This window comes from Crotalus tigris, unplaced genomic scaffold (assembly GCF_016545835.1).
Source record: "Crotalus tigris isolate CLP2741 ecotype Arizona unplaced genomic scaffold, ASM1654583v1 scf7180000023772.879304, whole genome shotgun sequence".
Lineage (NCBI taxonomy): Eukaryota > Metazoa > Chordata > Lepidosauria > Squamata > Viperidae > Crotalus > Crotalus tigris.
In genome coordinates this window covers 154,517-180,215 of record NW_024100175.1, presented here as the reverse complement: position 1 = coordinate 180,215, position 25,699 = coordinate 154,517, and the positions used below count along the sequence as shown (strand labels likewise).

The following is a 25,699-nucleotide window of genomic DNA, read 5'->3' as shown; positions in this document are numbered from 1 at the left end:
AAGTGTGGCCTTACCAAGGCATTGAAGAGTGGTATTAATACTTCACGTGATCTTGATTCTATCCCTCTGTTAATGCAGCCAGAGCCCTTTTCAGTCCTGAAAATAGTATTTGTTTTATTTCCAAAGCAAATTGCAGCAAGAAATTAAATGGGATCCTGAAAGATGGAAAAACATAAATCGTTCCTGGTTGGGATCAGTTTCCATCATCAAATTGCACAAGTCCAACAGGAATAAATACTGGAAATGCCCCGGAATGGAAGGAATTTCCTGCCAGATGTTTGGGAGACAGAAAGAGACCCAGAAGACGGGGAAGACACACAGCATGTTTTGGAGAATTGCAGGGATCCCATTCAAAAGAAAACCACATTTTTAAAAAAATAGGTAGAATACTGGAACATTTATTTATTTATTAAATTTGTTTGCCACCATCTCCTGATAAAATGACTCTAGGCAGCTTAGAGCAGGGCTTTTCAACTGGTGGTATGTGTACCACCTGTGGTACATGAGTACATGACAGATGGTATGCTGCCCTGTCCAGCCAAGCGTAGTGGGGGAGGGAATGAGCCAGCACAGGCAAGGACTTACTGTGAGAGAGTCCTCTGGAGCTGCAGAGTGGCTGGGGCGAGGCAAAGGCCTCAGCTCACTTCCAGTTCACCCCCCTCTCCCATGAGAAAGGAGGAGAAGTGGCAGAGACAGAAGAGGCTATAACAGGAGGCAGTTTGGGCCGGGAGAAGGAGAGAGAGAAAAAGAAGCAGCCTTGGGAAGAGGCGGAGTCAGCTCTAGCTGCACTGAAGGGAAAGAAGAAGGAGGAGGGTAGGGGGAGAGGAGAGGAGATCAAGCAGGCTGGCCACAAGTGGATCTAGAACTTCTGTGGCAGCAACCTGTGTTGGGAGCAAGGAACATAGGGAGGAGGGGTTGCCCTCTATGACAGTGGTTCTCAACCTTTCTAATGCCGTGATCCCATAATACAGTTCCCCATGTTGTGGTGACCCCCAACTACTTATACATGACCGGGTGCCAGGGGCGTGGCCAAAGAAAAGGGGAAAAAAATGGCAGACAGCCTTCTTTGGCGACCCCCGTGAAATGGTCATTCGACCCCAAATGGGATCCCGACCCACAGGTTGAGAACCACTGCTCTATGAGGAATGAAGAAAGGCAATGTAGAAAGGCAGCAGCGTCTGGAGGTGAGGCAAGGAGGCAGATGGAGCAATGAAGAAAGGCAGCAATGAAAAAAGGCAGCAATGAAGAAAGGCAGTACTGGCTGGAGGTGAGGCAAGGAGGGAGATGGAGTGGAAGGATTCTTTTGTGCTTTTGGGACTTTGAAGTTCTGGGATTTCTGCAATGGGGGCTTTGTGTTCTTAAGGATTGTTTGGCAATTTCTATTTGGCTGATGGCTGATGTCTCATGTTAGATTCTACTGCTCTGCTATTGTTAGGTGTAAGTTTTGCTGCAAGGAATTTTGAAGTATTTTTCTCCTGAATGGATTTTGCCTGTAGCATTCCTTTACTTACGAATGGAGCCATTTGGGGAGGCTGCCTTAGCCAGCAGCCATACTTACTACATTTTTTTTCTTCCTTAAGTGCACACTGGGCTCCTTAACTTTCCTTTCTAGCAACTGGCTAATTCTTAAAGGGGAATGTACCTTTTTAAGCTAGTTCCCTCAATGGCTTTTCTGTCTCTGGAGGCTTTTCCTTGTTCATTGAATCTATGGAAGAAGGGAAATGGGTGGGGGGTCAAATTCTTCCTTCAGAAGGAGATGGGAATGAGAAAGAGGGAGGCAGGGAAGGAGGGAGGGAGGGAAAAAAGTCCTGCCTTAGCACTTGGTCACCAGCAGCCCTGCCAATGACTTTGCTCGTCAAAAGGTTGCAGAAGGGGATCACATGACCCTGGGACACTGTGACCATCATAAATATGAATCCATTGCCAAGCATCCAAATATAAATTACACGACCCTGGGCATGCTGCAATGGTCCTAAGTGTGAAAAATGGTCATAAGTCATTTCAGTGGAATTGCAACTTTGAACAGTTTTTTTTTTTTTTTTTGGTCATCAAGTGTTTGACACCTTGCTAGGTGGTACTCGAATATTGCCATATATCCTAAAAGTGGTACAGTCGGTGAAAAGGTTGAAAAGCCCTGGCTTACAGCATTAAAATGTTAAAGTCCCAACAGATAAATATTTCTATAGCAATCAAAATGGAATTCCCAGTCAAGACAAAATTATAGTTAAAAGATGGGGAGGAACAGGAGGTGTGTGAGGGGAGGGGGGATTGCCTCTGAATTCAACAACTACCTCCAGTGTGAGGCTCCCCATGAGGACCCCTGATTTTGAGCCAGATTTCGCCTAATCTGTGCTTGAACCTTTGTTTTTTTCTGCCCAGCTTTCCCCCCTCCAACCTCTCCCTGCAGCTTCCAGCCTCCCTCCCAGCCCCATTTCCCCGGGGGAGGGAGGTGGGGAGGGGTCCGACCCTCCTGCCTGGGATTGGGGGCAGGGAGGGGTCTAGGACAATTCAGCCAACTCAACGCAGCACAAAAGTTACACAATATGGAAGAAATGGAGAAAGAGAATCAGGAAAAAAAAAGGGAGGCCGAGGGAGGAGGAAAATGAAATGTGAAGGACAAAAATTTAAAAAAACATTTTTAAAATTATTTTAAATAATTAAATAAAATTGTTGAATTGTCCTGCAGTGAATTGCCCCATTCCGGACAGGGAGGGGGGAAAGGATCTGGGGGGGGGGATCTTGGGGAAAGGGAAGGTGGGGGCAGTTGGTGGCTGAGGAGATCAGGCAGATTCCAGGATCACAGAAGAGATCCCTCTTGATCTCCTCCTTCAGCAAATGGCTCAACTCTTGGGTGGATTAATGGGGGGGGCTGAGTGAGCCCCCCCCAAGAGGGTCCTTCTTAGATCCACTCCAGATCAGAGAACTTTTGCTAGCAACGTTTCTCTCCGTTGAGGGATTCTCTTATGAACAGCTCATTATATAATGTTTAAGAACCTGCAATTTTTAAAGGTTTGGTTATTTGTAATTTAATCCTGGGATCTGGTCGGGATTTTTTTATGAACAGTTAATTATCCTCCTAAGTTTGCAGGGAAGAATTTAGGAGTAAAAATGAATTCCAGACTCCCCTCGGCCCTTCCGAAGTCTCCGCTGACCCAGCCTGGACTCCCCATGGGGTGTCTTAAGGGAGCTTAAAGGGGCATCTAGTCCACCCCTCCAAGAAAGAGAAAGGAAGATGGTGGTTCAGATTCATGGGAGGGGGAGAAAAAGAAAGTCCACAACCCCCCCCAGACACCCCTCTAAAGCTGCAGCCCCCAAGACTGACAATCTTCCCCTCTCTCGCCTTCTCCGCCTCTATTGGGAGGGATATGGGGGGGTCTGAGATGCTCCTCCAAACTCCCCCTTTAGTGAAGGGGGCTGGAGCCCCTCCCGTTGAGGTGGTCTTGGGGGGCTGCAGGGGGGAGGGGGAGAGAAAAGAGGCCTCGAAAAGCACCCAAAGGCAGCTTCTGGGGCTGAAGATGGGGCGGAGGGGGGGGGAAAGGGAGGGTGGGGCTTCAAAGGCGGGGAGAGCCCAGGAGCATGGGTGTGGGTATCCTTATTGTGACCCCCCCTTCCCTTCTGCTCCCAAAAGGGAGAGGGAGAGAGAAGCTTGGATATTATTTCCCCTCCAGCCCAGAGGGGGGTCTCTTCTCTCCCCCCATATTTTCTGCCACTTTGTGGGGGGGAAATCCAGCGTTCCCTGCAGACGGACGGAGGCCTGGACCGGCTGAACTTCTGCCTGCCTTTTTCCACCCTCGGGAGATGGAGGGGGTCCCTCTTTCTCCCTCCCTCATTTTCTTCCCCCCTCCAGACCCCCACCAAGGGGGAATCCCGCTGGGACCGACAGTTCTCCATCCCTCCTCCAGGGGGCGCCTTCCGGCAGTCCCTCGCAGCAGGTCTCCCATCCCAACGCCCCTCTAGTAGTCGCGATGGGCCCTGGAGTCCCTCCTGAGGGCTTTCTTCTTTCTGCTCCACCTCCCCCCCCCCGCAGCCCATTTCCTGCTCCAATGGAAGGCCGAGTGCCATTTCCTCAACGGGACGCAGCGGGTGCGGTTCCTGGACTGGGACATCTACGACCGGCAGGACATCGACTACTACGACAGCGACCTCGGGAAATACGTGGCCGTCACTCCGTTTGGGCAGCCCATTGCGGACCAGTAGAACAGCGATAAGGCCTTCATGCAGTACAAGAAGGCCCAAGTGGATTCCTTCTGCCGGCACAACTACGAGACAGCCAAGACCGGTCAGATGGTTGGCCGGAGAGGTGAGTGGGGGAGGGGGGTTCCATGGGGGGGAATGCAGGGACCCCCCCTTTTCCTTTCATTTCTTAGGACTCTCCCGGAGAAAGATTTCCCCCTTTTTTATTCTGTGCCCTCCGATCTACGAAATTTATTCATTGGTATTTATTCATATTTATTGCTATTTATTGATACTCCTAATCCCTTCACCTCCCTCAAAGCAGAGTTCTGGATGGTGTACGATGTAACATCAGCCCTAAATAAAAATGTATAAAAAATAAGGTTAAAAAATAAATTACCATTAAAAAGTTTGAAATTCTACAACAATTCTTCCTTCTCTTAGCAAGGTCCAAAGTTTCCCCTGTCCCGAAAACTTCTTTCCAGAATATTATACCAAATATTATATTTTTTGAGGGGGGGAAGAATACAACAATGTCTTGCCCAATATATAGATATATTTCAATATAATCTATATGCTATGTAATATTTCAATATAATATTTTATATTAATAAATCAATAATATTTCTTTATTGATTTACTTATCAACTTTTAAAACCTTCTCTCTCTCTCTCCCACAGAAGGACTTTGCATGGTGTACACATAAAATATAAAACCGCCAAAATAATCTATAGAATTTAAGATTTAAAAGGCAGGAATGATTAAAATCCAGTGATAAAAATGCATGAAAGGGGGGGGGCTTCAGGAGACTGACCAGCCCCACGGCTGCCTCCTCCTCCTCTGTGCCCCCCCAAAAGCCCCAGAGCCCCCATTTCACCCCTTTCCGGAAGGCCAGGAGTGGGGGAGGGGCTCCCTTCACCTCTGGGGCCTTTGGGATTTTAGGATAAAAAGTGAACTTCCAAAGGTCTGGAAAAGGGAATCAGGGAAGGCTCTTTCCTCTGCTGGGCCCTGTCCGTCTTTCAGTTCTTTTTATCCTTTATTCAGAGTCAGTTGTTCATCCAATGTTGGGGGTCTGGGAGAAAAGCCCCCCTTGAAACCCCCTTTTTGGTCAGAGACTCAGCTTCACCTGCAGCCGAATCGCTTCCCTCTTCGTATCTGGGAAGGTTCCTCATTTGGGGGCAAAGATTCAAAAAAACCCCACAAACATTAAAACTGAATGTCAGGCCTTCATTCAGCCATGAAGCCTCAGATTGTTTAGTTCCCTGTTCCAGATTCCTGGCAAATTGCCTATGTTTGTTGGTCTAGTTTTATTTGTTTATATTAAAAAACCTTATTTATTTCTATCAGCCGAAAAGGTTTCATAGTGCAAAACAAGTGTTTCATCTGCAGTTGTTGCCATTTGTTGTTGCCAGGGTCTCCCAAAATAATAGGCTACCAAAGAATTAAATAAGATCTTTCTTCCACGAGAGAAAAACCGCCAGATCCCAAGAGAAATTTCCTTCCAGAAGTTATGTAATATTTAAGGGGAACTGACACAGATTTTGTTCTCTGTATATTCAGTCTGGAATTCATTTTTACTCCTAAATTCTTCCCTGAAAACCTAGGAGGATAATTAACTGTTCATAAAAAAATCCCAGCCAGATCCCAGGATTCAATTACAAATAACCAAACCTTTAAAAATTGCATGTTCTTAAACTTTATATAATGAGCTGTTCATAAGAGAATCCCTCAACGGAGAAAAACGTTGCTAGCAAAGGTTCTCTGATCTGGAGTGGATCTAAGAAGGACCCTCTTGGGGGGGGTCACCCAGCCCTCCCCCCCATTAATCCACCCAAGAGTTGTGCCATTTGCGGAGGAGGAGATCAAGAGGGATCCCTTCCAAGTCTCTTCTGTGATCTTGGGATCTGCCTGATCTCCTCAGCCCCCACCCTCCCTTACCTCAAGATCCCCTCCCCAGATCCTTTCCCCCCTCCCTGCTTAGAATGGGGCAATTCACTGCAGGACAATTCAACAATTTTATTTAATTATTTAAAATAATTTTTAAAATGTTTTTTAAATTTTTGTCCTTCACATTGCATTTTCCTCCTCCCTCAGCCTCCTTCCTTTCCTGATTCTCTTTCTCCATTTCTTCCTTATTGTGTAACTTTTGTGCCGCGTTGAGTTGGCTGAGTTGTCCTAGACCCCTCCCTGCCCCCCCATCCCAGGCAGGAGGGTGGGACCCCTCCCCACCTCCTTCCCCAGGGAAATGGGGCTGGGAGGGAGGCCGGAAGCTGCAGGGAGAGGTTGGGGGGGGAACCTGGGCAGAAAAAAACCAAAGGTTCAAGTACAGATTAGGCGAAGTCTGGCTCAAAATCAGGGGATCCCAATGGGGAGCCTCACACTGGAGGTAGTTGTTGAATTCAGAGGCAATCCCCCCTCCCCCCTCACACCTCCTGTTCCTCCCCATCTTTTAACTATAATTTTATCTTGACTGGGAATTCCATTTTGATTGCTATAGAAATATTTATCTGTTAGGACTTTAACGTTCTAATGCTGTAATCCAGGGCTTTTCAACCTTTTCACCGACTGTACCACTTTTAGGATATATGGCAATATTTGAGTACCACCTAGCAAGGTGTCAAACACTTGATGACCAAAAAAAAAAAACCTTGTTCAAAGTTGCAATTCCACTGAAATGACTTATGACCATTTTTCACACTTACGACCATTGCAGGATGCCCAAAGTCACGTGATTTATATTTGGATGCTTGGCAACGGATTCATATTTATGATGGTCACAGTGTCCCAGGGTCATGTGATCCCCTTTGGCAACCTCTTGACAAGCAAAGTCATTGGCAGTTGGCCAAGTGCTAAGGCAGGACTTCCTTCCCTCCCTCCCTCCTTCCCTGCCTCCCTCTTTCTCATTCCCATCTCCTTCTGAAGGAAGAATTTGACCCCCTTCCTATTTCCCTTCTTCCATGTATTCATTGAACAAGGAAAAGCCTCCAGAGACAGAAAAGACAAGCCATTGAGGAAACTAGCTTAAAAAGGCGCATTCCCCTTTAAGAATTAGCTACTGGTTAGAAAGGAAAGTTAAGGAGTCCAGTGCGCACTAAAGAAAGAAAAAAAATGTAGTAAGTATGGCCTCCCCAGATGGCTCCATTCGTAAGTAAAGGACTGCTACAGGCAAAATCCATTCAGGAGAAAAATACTTCAAAATCCCTTGCAGCAAATGTTACACCTAACAATAGCAGAGCAGTGGAAGTTAACACGAGACATCAGCCATCAGCCAAATAGAAATTGCCAAACATTCCTTAAGAAAACAAAGCCCCCATTGCACAAATCCCAGAACTTCAAAGTCACAAAAGCACAAAAGAATCCTTCCACTCTCCATCTCCCTCCTTGCCTCACCTCCAGCCTTTCTTCATTCCTTGTGGAGAGCAACCCCTCCTCCCTATGTTCCTTGCCTCTTGGTTATTGCCAGCACAGGTGGCTGCCACAGAAGTTGTAGATCCACTTGTGGCCGGCCTGCTTGATCTCCTCTCCTCTCTCCCCACCCTCCTTCTTTCCATTCTGTGCAGCTAGAGCTGACTCCACCTCCTCTCTCTCCTTCTCCCGACCCAAACTGCCTCCTTTTATAGCCTCTCCTGTCTCCGCACCCTCCTCCTCCTTTCTCATGGGAGAGGGGGGTGAACTGGAAGTGAGCTGAGGCCTTTGCCTCGCCCCAGCCACTCTGCAGCTCCAGAGGACTCTCTCACAGTAAGTCCTTGCCTGTGCTGGCTCAGTCCCTCCCCCACTACGCTTGGCTGGACAGGGCAGCATACCATCTGTCATGTACTCATGTACCACAGGTGGTACACATACCACCAGTTGAAAAGCCCTGCTCTAAGCTGCCTAGAGTCATTTTATCAGGAGATGGTGGCAAACAAATTTAATAAATAAATAAATGTTCCAGTATTCTACCTATTTTTTTAAAAATGTGGTTTTCTTTTGAATGGGATCCCTGCAATTCTCCAAAACATGCTGTGTGTCTTCCCCGTCTTCTGGGTCTCTTTCTGTCTCCCAAACATCTGGCAGGAAATTCCTTCCATTCCGGGGCATTTCCAGTATTTATTCCTGTTGGACTTGTGCAATTTGATGATGGAAACTGATCCCAACCAGGAACGATTTATGTTTTTCCATCTTTCAGGATCCCATTTAATTTCTTGCTGCAATTTGCTTTGGAAATGACTTAAAACAAATACTATTTTCAGGACTGAAAAGGGCTCTTGGCCTGAACTAACCAACTTGGTCTCCTATTCTGGTCCCTCCTATGTCTCCCCCCCCATGTCCCTTCTCCCCCTCCCCCTCCTCCCCTCCAGCCAAGCCCACCGTCTCCATCTCCCCCACCAAGCTAGATCCCACTTCCCCTAACACCATCCTCCTCTGCATCGTGAGGTGCTTCTATCCCGTGGAGATCGAGGTCCGGTGGCTGAAGAACGGGCAGCCAGAGGAGGAGGGCGTGGCCTTTGGGGAGGAGCCCCAGAACGGAGACTGGACCTACCAGCTCCAGGTGATGCTGGAGACCCAGCCCCAGTGGGGGGACATCTACGCCTGCCAGGTGGAGCATGCCAGCCTGGAGGCCCCGATCATCGTCCAGTGGGGTGAGCCACTCCCCTCCCTCCCCTCCCCCTCTGGGGACCCCCCTCCTGCCCTGAGAAGGGGGAGAGACCTTTCCTGTGGGGGAACTTGGATGGACCCTCCTGGGAGGGAAGCTGGCCTTGATCCTCCTGCTCAGGGGAGGCTCCTTCCCCTTCCCCAGAGCCCAGATCCTCCAACTCAGCCAGGAGCAAACTCTGGACGGGGATCGTGGCAGCCGTGATCGGGGTAATCTTCTTTGCCATGGGGCTCTCCCTCTACCTGAAGAGCAAGAATGGTGAGTCTGGGGGGCTGGATGAGAGATTGTGGGGAGGGGACCATCCCGGGGAGGCCTCTCAGCAAGCTTAGCAGATGGCAAGGAGGCCCCCTTGGAGATTTGCTTGGGAAATTCTGTTCTCTGAGAGTCTACTGTATAAGTGAGCATCCTGCAACGTATTATGGGTTATCGATGGGGGGGGGCTGAGTCCTCCAGCCTATGAAGGGTTCTGATTGGCTCTTTTTCTCCTTTCAGCTACTCCCATCCAGCCTCCTGTAGGTGAGTTTCTCCTCAAGTTATAGATGTTTCTTTAACATTCGTTAATTATTCCTTAAAAAAAAAAAAACGTGCCTGAACAAAACCTCCTAGCTGTAGATAACAAAATTTTTCAAATTTTGGACAGCTTTTCCTTTCAGAGACCTGAAAACAGTGCAATCGAAAACAAACACACACAGGGACATAAACACTAAAATGTGCCCCAAGAAGTTTCCAGGTTTTGGGAAATTGCAAAAGAGAAGGGAAGTCTCTTTGTGACATTTCACACAATTTCTGGAAAAGTGACACCCAGCTTTGCTACCACTCCCCATCCTGGCCCCATCTTCTTTGTTAATATGAAATGTCTGGGGGGAGGGAGACCTCCTTTCTTGATTAACCCCCCCCCCAGTTAAGTCAATTGGGAAAAATTCCATAAGCCCCTGGAGATGAATTGCTGGTCCCTTGCATCCTTTTCCTCTTTGAAAAAAAAGGGGGGGACACTCCCTCACTTTGTTCCTACCAATCAACCACCCCCCTGCAATGTGGGCCTGTCTGGGGATGTGGCTGAAAGAGAGGAATAATAAGCTATTTACACTGGCTTCACTTTATTTTCTAATTTTCTCCCCATCTCTTTTTTTCTACAGCACTCATGAATTAATTCTGTTGTCCTTCCTGCTTCCTGTTGGGAAAGGAAGGGGCTTTTTTCCATTAGCTGATGAATTTCTGTCTCTCTTTTGCAACCTCTGAAAAATGGAGGGTCAAGATTTTAGATTGGGGGGAGGAGGAGAATGGCAGCCTGGAGCTTTTCCTGCTGAAACCACTCTGGCTTTCCTTTGAAGGCCTCTCTTTCTTGTGAGGGAGCAGTGGAGCCCATCTCGACTGATCCCTAGGACTCTGGGCCTTCCTGTCAGTCCAGACAGCCAAATCTCTCCCTGCTTTACATCCACAGCAGCTTCATCTTCATTACTCTTCATCCAAATCCCTTCCCTTCGCTTTGCTATAAAAGAATAAACATTGTAGGAAAAATCCTGGAATTCTTCCTTCCTCTTCCTCCTCCTCTTTCCTCTCCCCCACAAGAGGGTCCTCCGTTCTCCCCTTCCCCTCCCCAGATTGACACTTCCCCTGCCTCTGGATCAACCATCCCAGCTACTTCAGGTCTAAAGTCAAAACTGGTTTGAGAGGAGGGTTGGCAGATCCAGGGAGAGGAACGGACAGGACTCCCCTCCTGCTTGGGGGCCCCCTTGCTCTGCTTCTCCTCAAGCCTCCTTTTGAGGACCAGGATGCCAGGAGGCGTGGTCCCCTTCAAGCACTTGAGGGGAGCCATTGGGGGACACCTGAGACTCCCCCTAGATTCACCCAGCCATTTCTGCCATTTTCTCTCCTTCACAACTGGAGGGTCCTGCCCCATTTTGGCACCCAATGCCTCCCTCCCTCCACCTGAGACCCCAGAGGCCTTTTCCAGGACTGCCCACCTATCGCCACTGCCGCCCCACAGCCCTTCCTCCCTTCGGGTCTGAAGCCCCCTCCCTCTGGGCAGAGGGTCTTCAACACAGAGAGTCCTGGGCGAGTCTCATGTGGCCCCCAACCGGAGCTCATCTGAGACCCCCCCCCGAGAAAAGGCCCTGAGTGGTCCTGTGGCCAATGGCCTTGATCTCTGGGAAGGTCGCCCTGATGTCCATCTCCCTGGTCTGAGGGCTCCTGGGCAGGGGGTGTTGGGAAGGGTGTCTTCCCCAGGGCCCCTTTGGGCCAGAGCAGAAAGTCCAGCCGAAGCCATTCCTGGTGTAGGAGACATTTGCCATCAGGGGGGAGGGGGAGCAGCTCTGCGGGGGAGAGGAAAGATCAAGGGGGCAACTCTGAGTGGAAGGCCCCTCCCTTCTCCCCAGCACCCCTAGATGCCCCTAGATAGCTCTCCCACTGAGCCTTGCCCCCTCCAGAAGCCATCCAGACTGCTTCTGCAGGATTCCCGTGGCTTCGATCTCCAAGGGCTGATTTTTTCCCCTCCCATTCCTCATCTGGGGCACATAAAGAATAGTCAGTGGAGGAACAGTCTCAAACACAGGGAAGACTTGGACTCCTGTCAGTAATACCCCCCCCCCCGGAAGAGGGCCTGCAGGGACCTGGAAAAGGGACAAGGGCAAATGTATCAATTGCAGAAAAAAAAATCAGACCAGACTTCCTTAAGATAAACAAAGGCCTGTGTTGGTGATTGAGGATTCATTGCTCAGAGGAACTGAACCAGCAATTTGTCGAATGGACAGTCAGACTAGCAGTTAGCTGTTTCCCAGGAACAACTATCAAAGATGTGAGTGAGAGGCTTACTAAAAATAATCCACAGATTATTTTATTATTCTTTTCTCCTCTTTCATGTGGGGATGAATGATACACAAAATCCCTGGAAACAATATCAAGAGATTATGAGCAGGTAGGGATCAAAGCCAAAGAGATGGGAGCACAGGTGGTGTCCCCTTCTATACTCCCAATAAAGGTCAGCATCCAATGAGGATACGCACAGCCTTTGAAATCAACTCCTGGCTTAGAGGATGGTTCTGTCGAGAGAACTTCGGATTCTTGGACTATGGTCTACAATACTTACATGAGGGGCTTCTGGCAGGAGATGAGCTACACTTCACAAGAACTGAGAATGTCGTCTTCGGAAGCTAACTGGCTTGTCCTATCTGAAGGGTCTTAAACTGAAACTGAAGGGGGAGAGAGATGGATTTTTTAGAAGTTAATTCCAAGCACAAATATCTGGGCAATCAACCAAATGGAAAGGAAAAGGGAGAACTCGGACACAAAAAGAGGGGAAGTGGAAACCAAACACAGGGTCAGTCAAAAGGGAATCAGATGCCTCTATACCAATCCTCAAAGTACAAGGAATAAAAAAGGGAGAGCTTGAAACCCAAAGGTAGGTATGACGTTGCAATCATCGAAACTCAGTGGAATGAAACCCACGATCGGAAGGCACAACTTAAGAGATTTAATGTGGAGGAATTGCACAGGAGCTGTTCAAATGAAGTGGGAGACACTGACACAAACTTTTAGTTTTACATCAATATATATAACATTTATATTGCACAGCAGCTGTCAAAATGACAGAAACTTGTAGTGTTACATAAATCTATTTAGCATTTATATTCACAGCAGAAAAGATAATCAGGAACACAGGAACATCATGAGATAAACCAATCAGCAGACGGAGCACACAGAAGAAAAGGGCGGGGAAAAGGGAAACGCCCCCTTTACACCCACAGCAACCAATCATAGGGTAGATAACCTCATACAGGAGCCAGCACTCTCCAACCAATCAACTAGAACTCTGTGTCCCGGCCCATTGTCCATTTTACTGTTCCATCTACTAAATTTAGTATCTTAATATTTAAAGTGTTGAAAAGAAACAGACTTAATAAAAGGTGGAGTTGCACTGTATATAAGACATAACTATAGAAATGCTACCGAACAAAGACAAAAATCTCCTTGAAAGCATTTGGATTAAAAAAGGGAAAACAGAACGACATCACCATTGGTGTGTACTATAAAGCCCCCCAACCCAACAGAAGAAATAGATGAACTTTTTCTTAATCAGTTAGCTAAGGCATGGAGAAAGCAGAGCAAAATAGCAATGGGGAACTTTGACCACCCTGACATCAACTGGGAGACAGTTTTTTGCATCTAGTGGGAGATCCAGCAGGCTCCTGATGAAGGTAGCAGACAACTTTGTCCCCCATAAAGTAGAGAAGGGAAGTAGGGGGTCAGCCCCACTGGACTCAAATCTCCCTAAGAGTCCTAGGCTGCCTTAACAGAGGGACAGAATTGAGATCACTTGAAGTTTTAATAGCACTTTACAAGGTCTTGGTAAGGCCACACTTGGAATATCGCAACCAGTTTTGGTCGCCATGATGTAAAAAAAGAAGCTGAGACTTTGGAAAGAGAGCAGAGAAGAGCAACAAAGATAATCAGGGAACTGGAGGCTAAAACATACGAAGAACGGTTGCTGGAATTGGGTAAGTCTAGTTTAACGAAGAGAAGGACGAGGGGGGACATGATAGCAGTCTTCCAATATTTGAGGGGCTGCCCCAAAGAAGAGGCAGTCAAGCTATTCTCCAAAGCCCCTGAAGGCAGGACGAGAAGCAGTGGATGGAAGATCTGGATTTAAGGCAGTGGTTCTCAACCTTTTTAATGCCGCGACCCCCAACCAGTCGTAAGTCGAGGACGACTCAACCGGTCGTAAGTCGAGGATGACTCAACTGGTGCAGCACCGTTTGTAGACAGGGACTTTTGGCGGGCTCAGTAGGGCAGACACAGCCTGAACAATTCCTATTGGCCAATAGAAAGCCAATAGAAGTAGACTCTATTCAAGAGAGTCTATTCTATTGGCTTCCAAAAGCCAATAGAATAAAAGGGAGGAGCACAGCTAAGGAAAAGGGGGAAAAATGGCAGACTGCGTTGTTTGGTGACCCCCGTGAAATGGTCGTTCGACCCCAAATGGGGTCCCGACCCACAGGTTGAGAACCGCTGATTTAAGGAGTAATTTCCTAACAGTGAGAACAATTAATCAATGGAACTACCTGCCTCCAGAAGTTGTGATGGCTTCATCACTGGAGGCTTTTAAGAAGAGACTGGACAGCCATTTGTCTGAAGTGGTATAGGGTCTCCTGCACGGGCAGGGGGCTGGACTAGAGGACCTCCAAGGTGCCTTCCAGCTGTATTATTCCATTACAGTTACATTTTTGCACAGCAGATTCTGGGTGATTCCCATTTGGGGCGCCTCCCCTGGGCACTGAAATCAAATGTGGAGAAAGGCCAGGAGACTCCCGACCTTCGGGCCAAATCCTTCCTTAGAGACTGATCCATTTGCTCCCTTTCTTTCCCTCCTTTTACTGCCTAGGAACAATTGTCTCCTTCTGTTCCCCATAAGACCCCCCTAACTCTGCCTTACATTGGTTTTTTTTTTTTTAATCCAGTGTTCTTGCCATTGTTTGCACCAGTTTGAAAGCATGCTTTTTAAAATGGGAATTGACTAATTTGATTATTTCCCCCATTTTGATCAGTGTGCCACAAAGAGAAGGTATTTTGGAAGATGAAATCAAACACTTTATATGACGGGTAAAGAAGCAGCAGCTCCTTCATTTGAGTCTTGTCTCAGATACGCTATTTTCTCTCTTCCACAAGGGCTTTTCGGATGATCTGGAGAGGAAAGACTCCCCGTCAGCAGGTGAAAATCCCTCCCTCAGCAGGGCTGATCTCAGCAACTCTGCAAGGCCAGTCCAGGCTAGTCCTGGGATGAAGCGGTCTGGAATTCCCAGGATTTCTCTCTCTCTCTCTCTCTCTCTCTCTCTTATCTCTCTCATCTCTTTGTGTCTATCTACATCTCTCCCTCTCTATCTTATATCTCTCTCTCTCTCTCTGTCTATCTATCTATCTCTGTCTGTCTGTCTATCCTCTTTCTCTCATCTCTCTCTCATCTATCTATCATCTCTATCTCTCTATCCCCCTCTCTCTTTCCTTCCCTCCCTCTTTCTCTGCCTGCCACCCCCTCATCTCTCTCATCTCTTTATGTCTATCTACATCTCTCTCTATCTTGTCAGTCTGTCTATATATCTATTTATCTCTCTTTCTCTGTCTCATCTCTCTCTCATCTATCCATCTCTCTCTCTCTATCAATCATCTATCTATCTATCTATCATCTATCTATCTATCTATTTCTATCATCTATCTCTTCTTTCTTCTCTATCATCTATCTATCATCTCTATCTATCTCTCTACCACCCCTTCTAAATTATCTAGCTATCAAATTTATATAACCACCCATCTCACAACAAGTGATTCAGTTGGATACACAAAGCTAAGCACAGGTATATACATGAAATTATTAAAAAAACATTAAAAACAATAAAAAAAATAAAAAGAAGAAATATTAGGCGAAGAGTCGGGTTTTTGAACAGCCATGAAATGAACTGGTGTGAAGTCATCACCATCCCCAGCGCTTTAACTGGTGGGCAAAAGACGGGAGATCTCCTTTAAGCAGATGGGCTAAAGATCGTTTGTGCCATCAAGTTGGTGTCCACCTTTAACCCCCCCCCCATGGATAGACTTTCTCTGGGGAGCCCCTCCCCCCACTCCTCCAGGTCCTCCCTCAGCATCCCCCTCCCCCCACTGCAACTGAGCCCCTCCCCCTCCCTGCTTCTCCTCCTTTCCCTCTCTCTCCTTCCACCTTTCCCGGCATCAGAGCCCCTTCAACCTCCCCCCCCCCAGAGCCGAGTCTCCCCGTAACGTGTGAAGGAGGAGAATCGAGAATCGGAGCCTTCGGGTCCTTTTGGCCTCGTTTCTCCAGCCCTCCCTCGGTTTCTTCCCTGGGCTGCCCGGGGTCTCCTCGGGGGTCGGGAGGGGCCCCTCCACCGCTTCAAGGGGGGAGGGCAGAGGACCGAGGGGGAGACTCAGCCTTGGGGAGAAGCGGGAGAGTCCCGGAGCTGCCCCGGGGAAGAATCCGGGCTTGTTGCCTGCTGGATCAGGGCCGGTTCCTCGGTTCGGCTTCGGGGGAGCCCAGCGCTCCAGGGCGGGGGCGGGGGGGGGGAAGCGGGACTCCAGCACTTCTCCAGCTGTTGTGGGTTGTGGAAACAAACAAAGTTCCTCTGTGTGTTTGTGTGTGTGTGTGGGGGGTGGAGGGCTGGGGTGGCAGGAGGAACTCAGAAAAAATCAAAATCTTCCTGGGGAAACATGAAAAGAGTCCAGGAGTTCTGCTTTGATCAGGCGAGCGATGGAGCCCCCCCCCCCCCAGACGCTGCCTGGATCTGGGACCCATTTTGGGCGACTGGGTGGATGTACACAACTGAGGTGCAGCCTCCTTCAGCTGCGGGGGGGGGGACCCGGCTCCGGCCTGCGGGGCTGGTGCTGGGCCAGGGGGGAGTGTGACCCTTCCAGACCCCTCCCCCATCCTTTGGAAGGATTCAGGCCCCCTCTGGACCCCCAAAGCCCTTTTGAACAGAATCGGGAATTCAGGATGGGCCTGACCCGCCTTTGAGTAACTAACCACAACCCGAATGTCGTAGAAAAAATGGTTTCCATGGATGTAGTGAAACATTAAAAAAAGAATGTCTGGTTTTTTGGATAGTTTTTTTTTTTGGGGGGGGGGGGAGTTTTCAGACTTTAATGGTTAAGGTGTAATCCTACACTTGAGGATATAGAATTATTGAAGTCCACAGAATTTCTATTAACTTTCCGGGTTATTTTATAAATTATAAATTTATTCTTTTGTTTAATATGCTGTCCATCCCTCCATCCATCCATCCACCCACCCATCCATCCCTCCCTCCCTCCCTCCCTCCCTCCCTCCTTCTTAAAATAGCATTGAGATCTTTCACAAGGGAGAAAACCTGCGCGGATCCTCTTATACATCCCGTCCATGGATATGGATTTCTTCTTCTTCTTCTTTGGGCAAAATATTCCCTCCCACTCCCACCCAGAGGAACGGAGCCGACCTCAAGAGGGTCGATTATTGGGAGGGGGTCCCAGGGCTGATTCCTCCCCCCATAAAATCCCCCCCCCTCCCAACTTTCTCAGCTTCTCTCTCTGCGCCGAACTATCTCCTCCATCGGGCGAAGTCAAGGGAAGCTCTGCCCGGAGACCGATGACGCTGCACAAGGGAGACTTCTCATTGGTCCCTCCGCTTTCCTGGGCCCGCCCAGGTCCGAAGTTCGAGGGAAACGCCTCCTCCCCCTCCCCCAATCCAGACCCCCCCGATTCCGCCTCTGGGGCTGGGAGCCTCCGCGTCTCCGTCTCTGGTCTCTCTGGGGCGCTTGTGGGGCGGCGTCCATGGGCTCCGCTGGGCTCCCCCTGATGCTGCTGCTGCTGGTAGTTGGAGCGCTGGCCCGGATCCCCGGAAGCGAAGGGGGGCAGGAGACCCCCAGTAAGGAGGGGGCTCGTCGAGGGAGGAGAGGGGCTGGGGGAAGGATATGGTTGGGAAGCAGCCCAGATGCTCGTGGGGGAGGGGGGAAGAAAGCTGCTGGGTCTCCAGACGTGACTTTGGGAAACGGGTCGAGGGTAAGAGTGACGGGAGCCGGCAACACCCTCGATCTCTGCGTGGTCTCCTCCCCGTTCTCTCCCCCCTTCCCCCCCCCAGAGGACAGAGAGGGATCCCCTCTTTCCCGATTGTAGCCGAGGTGGGGTGTCGCAGCCGGGCCCCTCTCTCGCCCTTCCAGTGGCTGGGTCGGAGTCGGCTGCGTGGAAAGAGGAAGGGGAGGGAAAGCGAAAGAGGGAAACTGAGGCATTTTCAGACCTGAATCCACACAAGGAAAAAGCTGCATTTTGGCCAAAGTATTTCTGCTTCTTCAAACACTTCAATTTTATTTCCCAAATCTCAAATTTGAGGCTTTCAAAGTCAGGCCAGAATTGAGCTTCTTTCCCTTCCGGGGAGGCTCTGAATTTGGGGAGGAGGCCAAGAAACCCCCACCCCATAATCCCCCATTGCTCTATCGGGACCTGGAGGGAGGGGGGGAAGTGAGAGAAGAGATTTTGGGGGGCTCTGAATTGCCCCCTATGGCTCCCCCAAACAATCCTATCGTGAGGGGGGCTGGAGACCCTCCCTTTGAGATGCTCTTGGGGAGCTGCAGGGGGGCTTTTGGGGAGGGGGAGAAGAAACAAGTCTGAATCTCGAAAATCATCCCAAGGGAGGGAGTTGGGCTGAAGATTGGGGGGTAAAAGACAAGTTGGGGGGAGCCAGGGAAGGTGGGCGGTTGAAGGGCTGGGACCCCTCCGAGTGTCACTCATTCTGCCCCCTTCCCCATATTCCCCGCCCCCCCCCAAAGGCAGAGAGAGAGTGGGGGGTAGGGATCTTACTTTCCATCCACCCCAGAAAGTTTCGGGAGATCTCTTCAGCCCCGTCCCCCAATAATTCCTCCCCCTTTAGATCCAAAGTTCTCTACAGAGAGTAGATCTGCTAGACCAGTTGAGCTTCTGCCTGCCTTTTTCTACCCGGGGAGGATGGAGGAGTCCAGCAAGAAGTTCCTCCCCTCCCCCACCAGACCCCCCCAGCAAATCTACCTCCTGCTGACACTGAGAGAGTTCCCCCTCTCTCCTCCAGGGGGCGCCTTCCGCCTGTCTCTCAAGGAAGGCCTCCCCCTCATCTCGCTTCCCGTATGGGTCCCTCCTTTGCTAGCGGCTGGGAACGATGGGTCCTGGAGTCCCTCCTGACGACCCTCCTCCCCTCCTCCTCCTCCCCCCTGCAGCCCATTTCCTGGTCCAGTGGAAGTTCGAGTGCCGCTTCCTCAACGGGACGCAGCGGGTGCGACTCCTGATCTGGTACATCTACGACCGGCAGGAGATCGCCTACTTCGACAGTGACCGCGGGAAATACGTGGCCGTCACTCCGTTGGGGCAGCCCGCTGTGGACAAGTGGAACAGCGATAAGGTCCTCCTGCAGATCAAGAAGGCCAAAGTGGATTCCTTCTGCCGGCACAACTACGAGACAGCCAAGACCGGTCAGATGGTGGGCCGGAGAGGTGAGTGCGGGAGGGGGAGTTCCATGGGGAGGGGAATGCAGGGACCCCCCCCTTCCTTTCACTTATTAGGATTCTCTCGGAGAAAGATTCCCTCCTTATATACATTCTCTCAAATCCAGGAAATGTATTCATTTCTATCTGTCGCTATTGATGGGCCCTTCTAAACCGCCCCCTCCCTCCCCCAAAGAGGGGCTCTGGGGGTGTGTGTGGGATAGAACGTAACCCTTGAATAAAGATAAGGTTAAAATTTAAATCACAGTTAGAAAAGGTGGGATTACATAACAAGGTGTCCTGGTTCCGGCTGAAGATCCCAAGGAAGGAAGCAGACGGGAGACCTTCCCCTCCCGAATGCAGAACTTTCCTGGGCAGAGAATCCCCTCACGGAAGGAGTTGGAAACCAGCTCTGGCCTTTTGGGGCCAGAAGGACAGATTATTTATTTATTTATGAGACTTATATACTGCTTTAAGTGCAAGCACTCTCTAAGCGGTGTACACCAGTAAGCAATGTATTTATTTATTTATTTATTTATGAGGCTTATATACCGCTTTAAGTGCAAGCACTCTCTAAGCGGTGTACACCAGTAAGCAATGTATTTATTTATTTATTTATTTATTTATGAGGCTTATATACCGCTTTAAGTGCAAGCACTCTCTAAGCGGTGTACACCAGTAAGCAATGTATATACATATATTTACATTGTCCCCAACAATCTGAGTCCTCATTTTACCTACCCCGGAAGGATGGAAGGCTGAGTCAACCTTGAGCCGGTGAGATTTGAACCGCTGACCTGCTGAACACAGTCAGCTAAAGTGGCCTGTAGTACTGCACTCTAACTGCTGCGCCACCTTGGCTCATATTAAAAATGTAGGAACTCCCCCTCCCCCTGAGAGAACGACACACACACACACACACACACACACACACACACACACACACACACACACACAAGTCCAGATAATTGTTGTGAGAGAAATCCTTCCTCTGCTAGGAACAATCCAGCAGGACCTTCCTTGCCAGACTAAACTGGTCCAAACACCTCGGATTGATCCCCCCTCCCACCTGCGTCTCTTGGCAAGCCACAAGATAACAAGGGCTGCACCACAAGAAGCTTGTTGCAATGTCAATTAAACATCAAAAGGGAATTATAAATTATAACCCATAAATGAAAAAAATGTATTAAAAAGAAGGTTGAAACTTAAATTATCATTAAAAAGTTTGAAATTCTATAATAATGACAATTAAACATCAAAAGGGAAGAAATAGATCTGCTTCCTTCCCATCAGTCACATAATCTTCCTTCTCTTCCCAAGGTCCAAAGTTTTTCCTGCCCAGAAAAAGTTCCCTCCAGAAAATCCTTCCAAATATTATATTTTTTTGCAAGGGGGGGGGAGACAGAAGGAGGAATCCAGCTAGGTCTCTCCCCCTTGCCCAGGATGTAGATGTATTTCTTTACCATTTATTTATTTATTTATTTTTTTAAACCCCCCCCCCGTCCTCTCTCACAGAGGGACTTTGGGTGCTGTGCAGATAAAATAGCACACCACAAAAATAGTCTATGCAATTTAAGATCCAAAAGGCAAGAATGATTAAAATCCAGTGGTAAAATTTAATTCAAGGAGGAGGGGGGAGTCAGGATGCTGACCAGCCCCACAGCTGCCTCCTCCTCTGTGCCCCCCAAGCAAAGCCCCTGAGCCCCATTTCGACCCCTTTCTGGAAGGTCAGGAGGGGGGAGGGCTCCCGTCACCTCTGATGCCCAGGATAAAAAATTATCTTCCAAAAGTCTGGAAAAGGGAATGAGTGAAGGCTCGTTCATCTGCTGTGCCCTTTCCCTTCACCGTTTTACTTCTTTTTATGCCTTCTTCTTTATTCAGCCTCCTTTGTAGGTTTAAATCCCAAAACCACATAAAGGAAGCCAGTTCAAATTTATAATCATCACCCAGGCTTTAAACTAAGATGTAAACCCCAATCAAGCAGAATCCTGGTCTAGTGTTTCCTTTGCCTTGAGAGTAGCATACTTAGATTTCACCAGGCCTTGGACAGAGGAGACCCCAACCTACTTCTTGATAAGCTAGAAAAAACTGGGATAGACGGCATCACCCCCAGATGGATCTGTAGCTGGCTGACAAGCCTTACTCAGAGAGTAGCCCTCAAAGGCACCACATCCGCATAGAGGGAAGGGAGCAGTGGGGAACCACGAGTTCCATCTGAGGCCCAGACAAACTCAGATTCCCGACTCTCCCAGTTGAGCTGGAGCCCCCCTGGGGTAGAATCACACTGGGGGTGGTTGTTGAATTAAGAGGAAATCTCCCCTCCCCCTCCATGCATCCTGTTTCCTGCCCCCCATCTTTTAACTATAATTTTATCTTGATTGGGAGTTCCAGTTTTATTGCTATAGAAATATTTACCTCTTGTGTCTCCTCCCCCGTGTCCCTCCTCCACCTCCTTCCCTCCAGCCAAGCCCACCGTCTCCATCTCCCCCACCAAGCTGGATCCCACTTCCCCTAACACCATCCTCCTCTGCATCGCGAGGGGCTTCTACCCCGTGGAGATCGAGGTCCGGTGGCTGAAGAACGGGCGGCCGGAGGAGGAGGGCGTGGCCTTCGGGGAGGAGCTCCAGAACGGAGACTGGACCTACCAGCTCCAGGTGATGCTGGAGACCCAGCCCCAGCGGGGGGATGTCTACACCTGCCAAGTGGAGCATGCCAGCCTGGAAGCCCCCATCACCGTCCAATGGGGTGAGCCCCTCCCCTCCCCCTCTGGGGATCCCCTCCTGCCCTTAGAAGGGAGGAGAGCCCCTCCCTGTGGGGGGAGCTGGGATGGACCCTCCTGGGGTGGGGGAAGCTGGCCCTGATCCTCCTGCTCAGGGGGGGCTCCTTCTCCTTCCCCAGAGCCCCGATCCTCCAACTCGGCCAGGAGCAAACTCTGGACGGGGATCGTGGCAGCCGTGATCGGGGTGATCTTCTTTGCCATGGGGCTCTCCCTCCACCTGAAGAGCAAGAAAGGTGAGTCTGGGGGCTGGATGAGAGATTGTGGGGAGGGGACCATCCAGGGGAGGCCTCTCAGCAAGCTTAGCAGATGGCAAGGAGGCCCCCTTGGAGATTTGCTTGGGAAATTCTGTTCTTTGAGAGTCTACTGCATAACTGAGCATCCTGCAAACTATTATGGGCTATTGATGGGGAGGGAGAAACCCTGAGTGCTCCAGCCTATGAAGGGTCCTGATTGGGTCTTTTTCTCCTTCCAGCAACTCCCATCCAGCCTCCTGCAGGTGAGTTTCTCCCCAAGTTATAGATGTTTCTTTAACATTTGTAAATTGAAGTCTCCTTGTGTCATTTCAAGCAATTTCTGGCAAAGTGACACCCGGCTTTGCTGCCACGCCCCATCCTGGCCCCATCTTCTTTGTCGATATGAAAAGTCTGTGGGGGGGGGGAGGCCTCATCTCTTGATCAACCCCCTAATTAAATCATTTGAGGAAAATTCCATGAGCCCTGGGAGATTAATCACTGGTCCTTTGCCTCCTTTTGATCCCTGAAAGGGGCGGAGCCTCCCTCCATCCTGTGTCTGCCATTCAACCACCCCCCTGCAGTGTGGGCCTGTGGGGGGGGCAGCTGAAAGAGAGGAATAATAAGTTATTTACACTGAAGGTTTCACTTTGTATTCTAATTTTCTTTCCCGTCTCTTTTTCTACAGAACTCATGAATTAATCTGCCGTCCTTCCTGATTCCTGATTTTTTTTCATTAGCTGACAGAATTTCTGACTTTTTGCAACCTCTGAAAAATGGAGGCTCAAGATTTTAGATTAGGGAGAGGAGGTGAATGGCAGCCTGGAGCTTCTCCTGCTGAGACTTCCCTGGCTTTCCTTTGAAGTCCACTGTTTCTAGTGAGGGAGGGGTGGAGACCATCTAGACTGACCCCAGGGACTGTGGGCCTGCCTGTCAATCCAGACACGCAAATATCTTCTGGCTTTAAATCCACAGCAGTTTCATCTCCATTAGTCTTCCTACGAATCTCTTCCCTTCACTTTGCTATAAAAGAATAAACTTTAAATTGTAGAAAAACCCTGGAATTTTCTTCATTCCTTCCTTCCTCTTCCTCCTCCTCTTTCCTGCCCCCCCCCAGAGAGTCCTCCCTTCTCCCCTCCCACTCCCCGGATTGAGACCTCCCCTGTCTCTGGATTGACCATCCCGGCTGGTTTAGGTCCGAAGCCAGAACCGGTTCGGGAAGAGGGTGGGCAGATCCCAGGGAGGGGAAGGGGCAGGACCCCCTCCTCAATCTCTCCAAGCCCTGCCAGAGGGAGGGGACCCCTGGGAGACCCCCAATTCCTGCTTCCCCCGGAGAGCCTCTTCCGTGGCTGGGAAGCTGCTGGAGCTGGAGGTTCTCCTGGCTTCCTCCGGGTCTCTTTCTCCAGGATCGGAGCCCGTTTGAGCCCCTCACAAGCCCGGGGAGACTCTTGCAATATTTGCCCAGCGGCCCCCTCCCTCCCTCCCTGTTCGGGGCCCTGATCCCCTCGCCCCCCTCCAGACGAACTCACCCCCTGTCCATCTCTTCCCCCCAAAAGGTGCCAGGGCCGGGGAGGGCGGAGAGCAGGGCGGCCTCCCTGGGGACGGAGGGGAAACTTCCCTCCCGACAGCCCAGGATCGCCTTCGCTTTGTCTGCCGGTGGATGAAGTCACAAAGGACTCTGCCCGGAGACCGATGACGCTGCAGGAGGGAGAATTCCCATTGGTTCCTCTCTTTCAGGGCATTTCCAGTTCTGAATTCCGAGGAAAACGCCTCCCCCGTCCCTAGTCCAGACCCCCCCCGATTCCGCCTCTGGGACTGGGGGCGTCCCTGGGCTCTCCCTGATGCTGCTGCTGGGGGGGGGCGGCGCTGGGCCTGATTCCTGGAAGCGAAGTGGGGAAGGAAAACCCCGGTAAGGAGGGGCTGGGAGGGAGGGGCGGAGGGGCTGGAAGGGACCCTCAGGGGTCCTGGTGGAGGGGGAGAGGAGGGCGCTGGGACCCCAGACGTGACTTTGGGAAAGGGGTCGAGGGCAAGAGAGCCCGCAGGAGCCTCCCTCCCTCCCCACATCTCCCCAGGAAGACGGAGAGAGACCCCCACTTTGTTGGTTGGGACCGAGGTGGGGAGGGGGTCATGGGGAGGCAGCCCAGGTGGGATTTTCTAGGGGGGAAATCTAGTTTTTCGTATCTGAGTATCCAAAGAATTCTCTCTGGCCGCTGTGGGGTCCCAGTTGCCCCCTCCCTCCAGGCAGGGATCCCGATTGAAGCTCCCACCCCCGAGACACCAGGGACACCCCCGCACAACCCCCCTGCAGGGGAGCCCACCGGTTCTCGCCCCCCTTGAGGCTGCTCTCCCCGAGGAACATCTTTCCAAGGGGGGGTCACCATTTCTTGCCTCCCCCCCTCCTGGCAAAAAAGTTCCCCCTGGGATACGGAGGGTTTCCCTCCTCCTCCTCCCCCCCTCCAGAGCGAGGTGGCGAGGGGTTCCCCTCCCAGGGACGGAGCAGGAAAGGGCCACTATGCACCAGGGAGCCCTTTTCCCGGCCGGTTCCCATGACGGAGCGTGACAGGAGGAATCGATTCAGATCCAGTCAGAGGACAAACTGCACCCGGGAGAGAGAGGTGGGGGGAGAAAGAAGGAAGGAAGGAAGGAAGGAAGAAAGAAAGAAAGAAAGAAAGAAAGAAAGAAAGAAAGAAAGAAAGAAAGAAAGAAAGAAAGAAAGGGATTTCCCCTTTCCCCCCCCCTCTGATTTCCTCCATTGAGATCCACAACAGCCATTCTTGAACCAAAACCGACCTGCTATTTCAATGGGACAAAAACCCCACAGCGCTGGGGGCAACTCCCCCCCCCCGCCCGGCAGACCCTTTTCCAGGAACGAAGGGGGTCCAAGCAGAGGCTTTTGGGAGGGGCGGGGGGGGCACTGACCCCAGGCGTGAGGGTGGGACGCTCCCACGCACGATGGAGATTTGGCCTCTTTTTAAATGCGGGGCCAGGAAACGCATCTCTGTGGGTCTGAAGCACCCAAGGACTCCTCAATCAGCCGCCTCAGAGACCCCCCAAGTCCCCCCTGGCTGCGTGGCTGCGCCTCCCCTCCTGCAGGTGGGATCATGGAGGGGGGGAAGAAAAAATGAAATCCAGACTCCCCTGCAGGGCTGCTCTGAAACACCCCCTTGCAGCCCCCCAAGACTGAAAGGATCCCCCAATTCAGACCTGCCCCCCAAGTCCTCCTCCCTCAGTTCTCCCCTCCCTTCCAGGTCCCGACTGAGCAATGAGGGATTATGGAGGGTGGGGGGTTCTTGGTCTCCCCCCCAAATCTAGAGTCTCCCCCAGAAGGGACCGAAGCTCCACTCTTGAGAGACCTTCAAAGCCTCAAATTGGAGATTCAGAAGAAAAAGTGAAGTTTTCGAAGAAGCAAAAATACTTTTGCTAAAATGCATCTTTTTCTTTGTGTGGATTCAGGTTGGAAAATTTCCCGCTTTCGCTTTCCGCCTCCTTCCTCTTTCGATGCAGCCGACTCTGACCCAGATATTGGGGGGAGGGGAGCCAGAGACGGGCCCGGCTGCGAATCCCCACCTCAGCTAAAATTGGGAAAGAGCGGGTCCCTCTGGGTCCCCCAGGGGGGCATGTGGGTAGAAAGGGGGAGGAGACCACGCAGAGATGGAGGCTTTTGCAGACTTCCACCACTCTTACCCTCGACCAGTTTCCCAAAGTACGTCTGGAGATCCAGCAGCTTTCTTCCCCCCCCCACAAGTATCAGGGGTTCCTCCCAACCATATCCTCCCCCCAGCCCCTCTCCTCCCCCTCTTGACCCCCTCCTTACCAGGGGTCTCCTTCCCCCCTTGGCTTCCAGGGGTCCGGGCCAGTGTTCCCACCAGCATCAGCATCAGGGGGAGCCCAACAGAACCCCTGG

At 50.6% G+C, this 25,699-nt stretch overlaps 1 protein-coding gene, 1 long non-coding RNA gene and 1 pseudogene across 2 annotated transcripts; 2 read left to right on the top strand and 1 right to left on the bottom strand.

The window, feature by feature from the left end:
* The window catches only part of LOC120298184, a 33,607-nt pseudogene extending 24,382 nt beyond the window's left edge, over positions 1–9,225 (top strand).
* A 741-nt stretch (positions 9,226–9,966) lies between these two features.
* LOC120298191 lies at positions 9,967–12,267 on the bottom strand. The gene is made up of 3 exons (XR_005553990.1): positions 12,254–12,267; positions 10,636–10,641; positions 9,967–10,112 (listed from the first exon to the last, which is right to left on the bottom strand). It is a non-coding gene; the product is annotated as an uncharacterized LOC120298191 (long non-coding RNA).
* Positions 12,268–17,036: 4,769 nt separating this feature from the next.
* On the top strand, positions 17,037–22,807 carry LOC120298190 (H-2 class II histocompatibility antigen, E-S beta chain-like). The gene is made up of 6 exons (XM_039321644.1): positions 17,037–17,204; positions 18,523–18,795; positions 21,250–21,531; positions 21,685–21,798; positions 22,038–22,061; positions 22,484–22,807. Exons 1-6 carry the CDS (start codon positions 17,111–17,113, stop codon positions 22,495–22,497), a joined length of 801 nt encoding a protein of 266 aa, XP_039177578.1. The 5' UTR covers positions 17,037–17,110; the 3' UTR covers positions 22,498–22,807.
* Positions 22,808–25,699: the final 2,892 nt, after the last annotated feature.

Bases quoted from the DNA above. Each gene is read 5' to 3' on its own strand.
- LOC120298190 (XM_039321644.1), top strand. From the start codon at position 17,111: ATGGGCTCCGCTGGGCTCCCCCTGATGCTGCTGCTGCTGGTAGTTGGA. The intron at 17,205-18,522 runs GTAAGGAGGGGG...TCCCCCCTGCAG, and splicing joins AGGGGGGCAGGAGACCCCCA to CCCATTTCCTGGTCCAGTGG. The intron at 18,796-21,249 runs GTGAGTGCGGGA...CCTTCCCTCCAG, and splicing joins TCAGATGGTGGGCCGGAGAG to CCAAGCCCACCGTCTCCATC.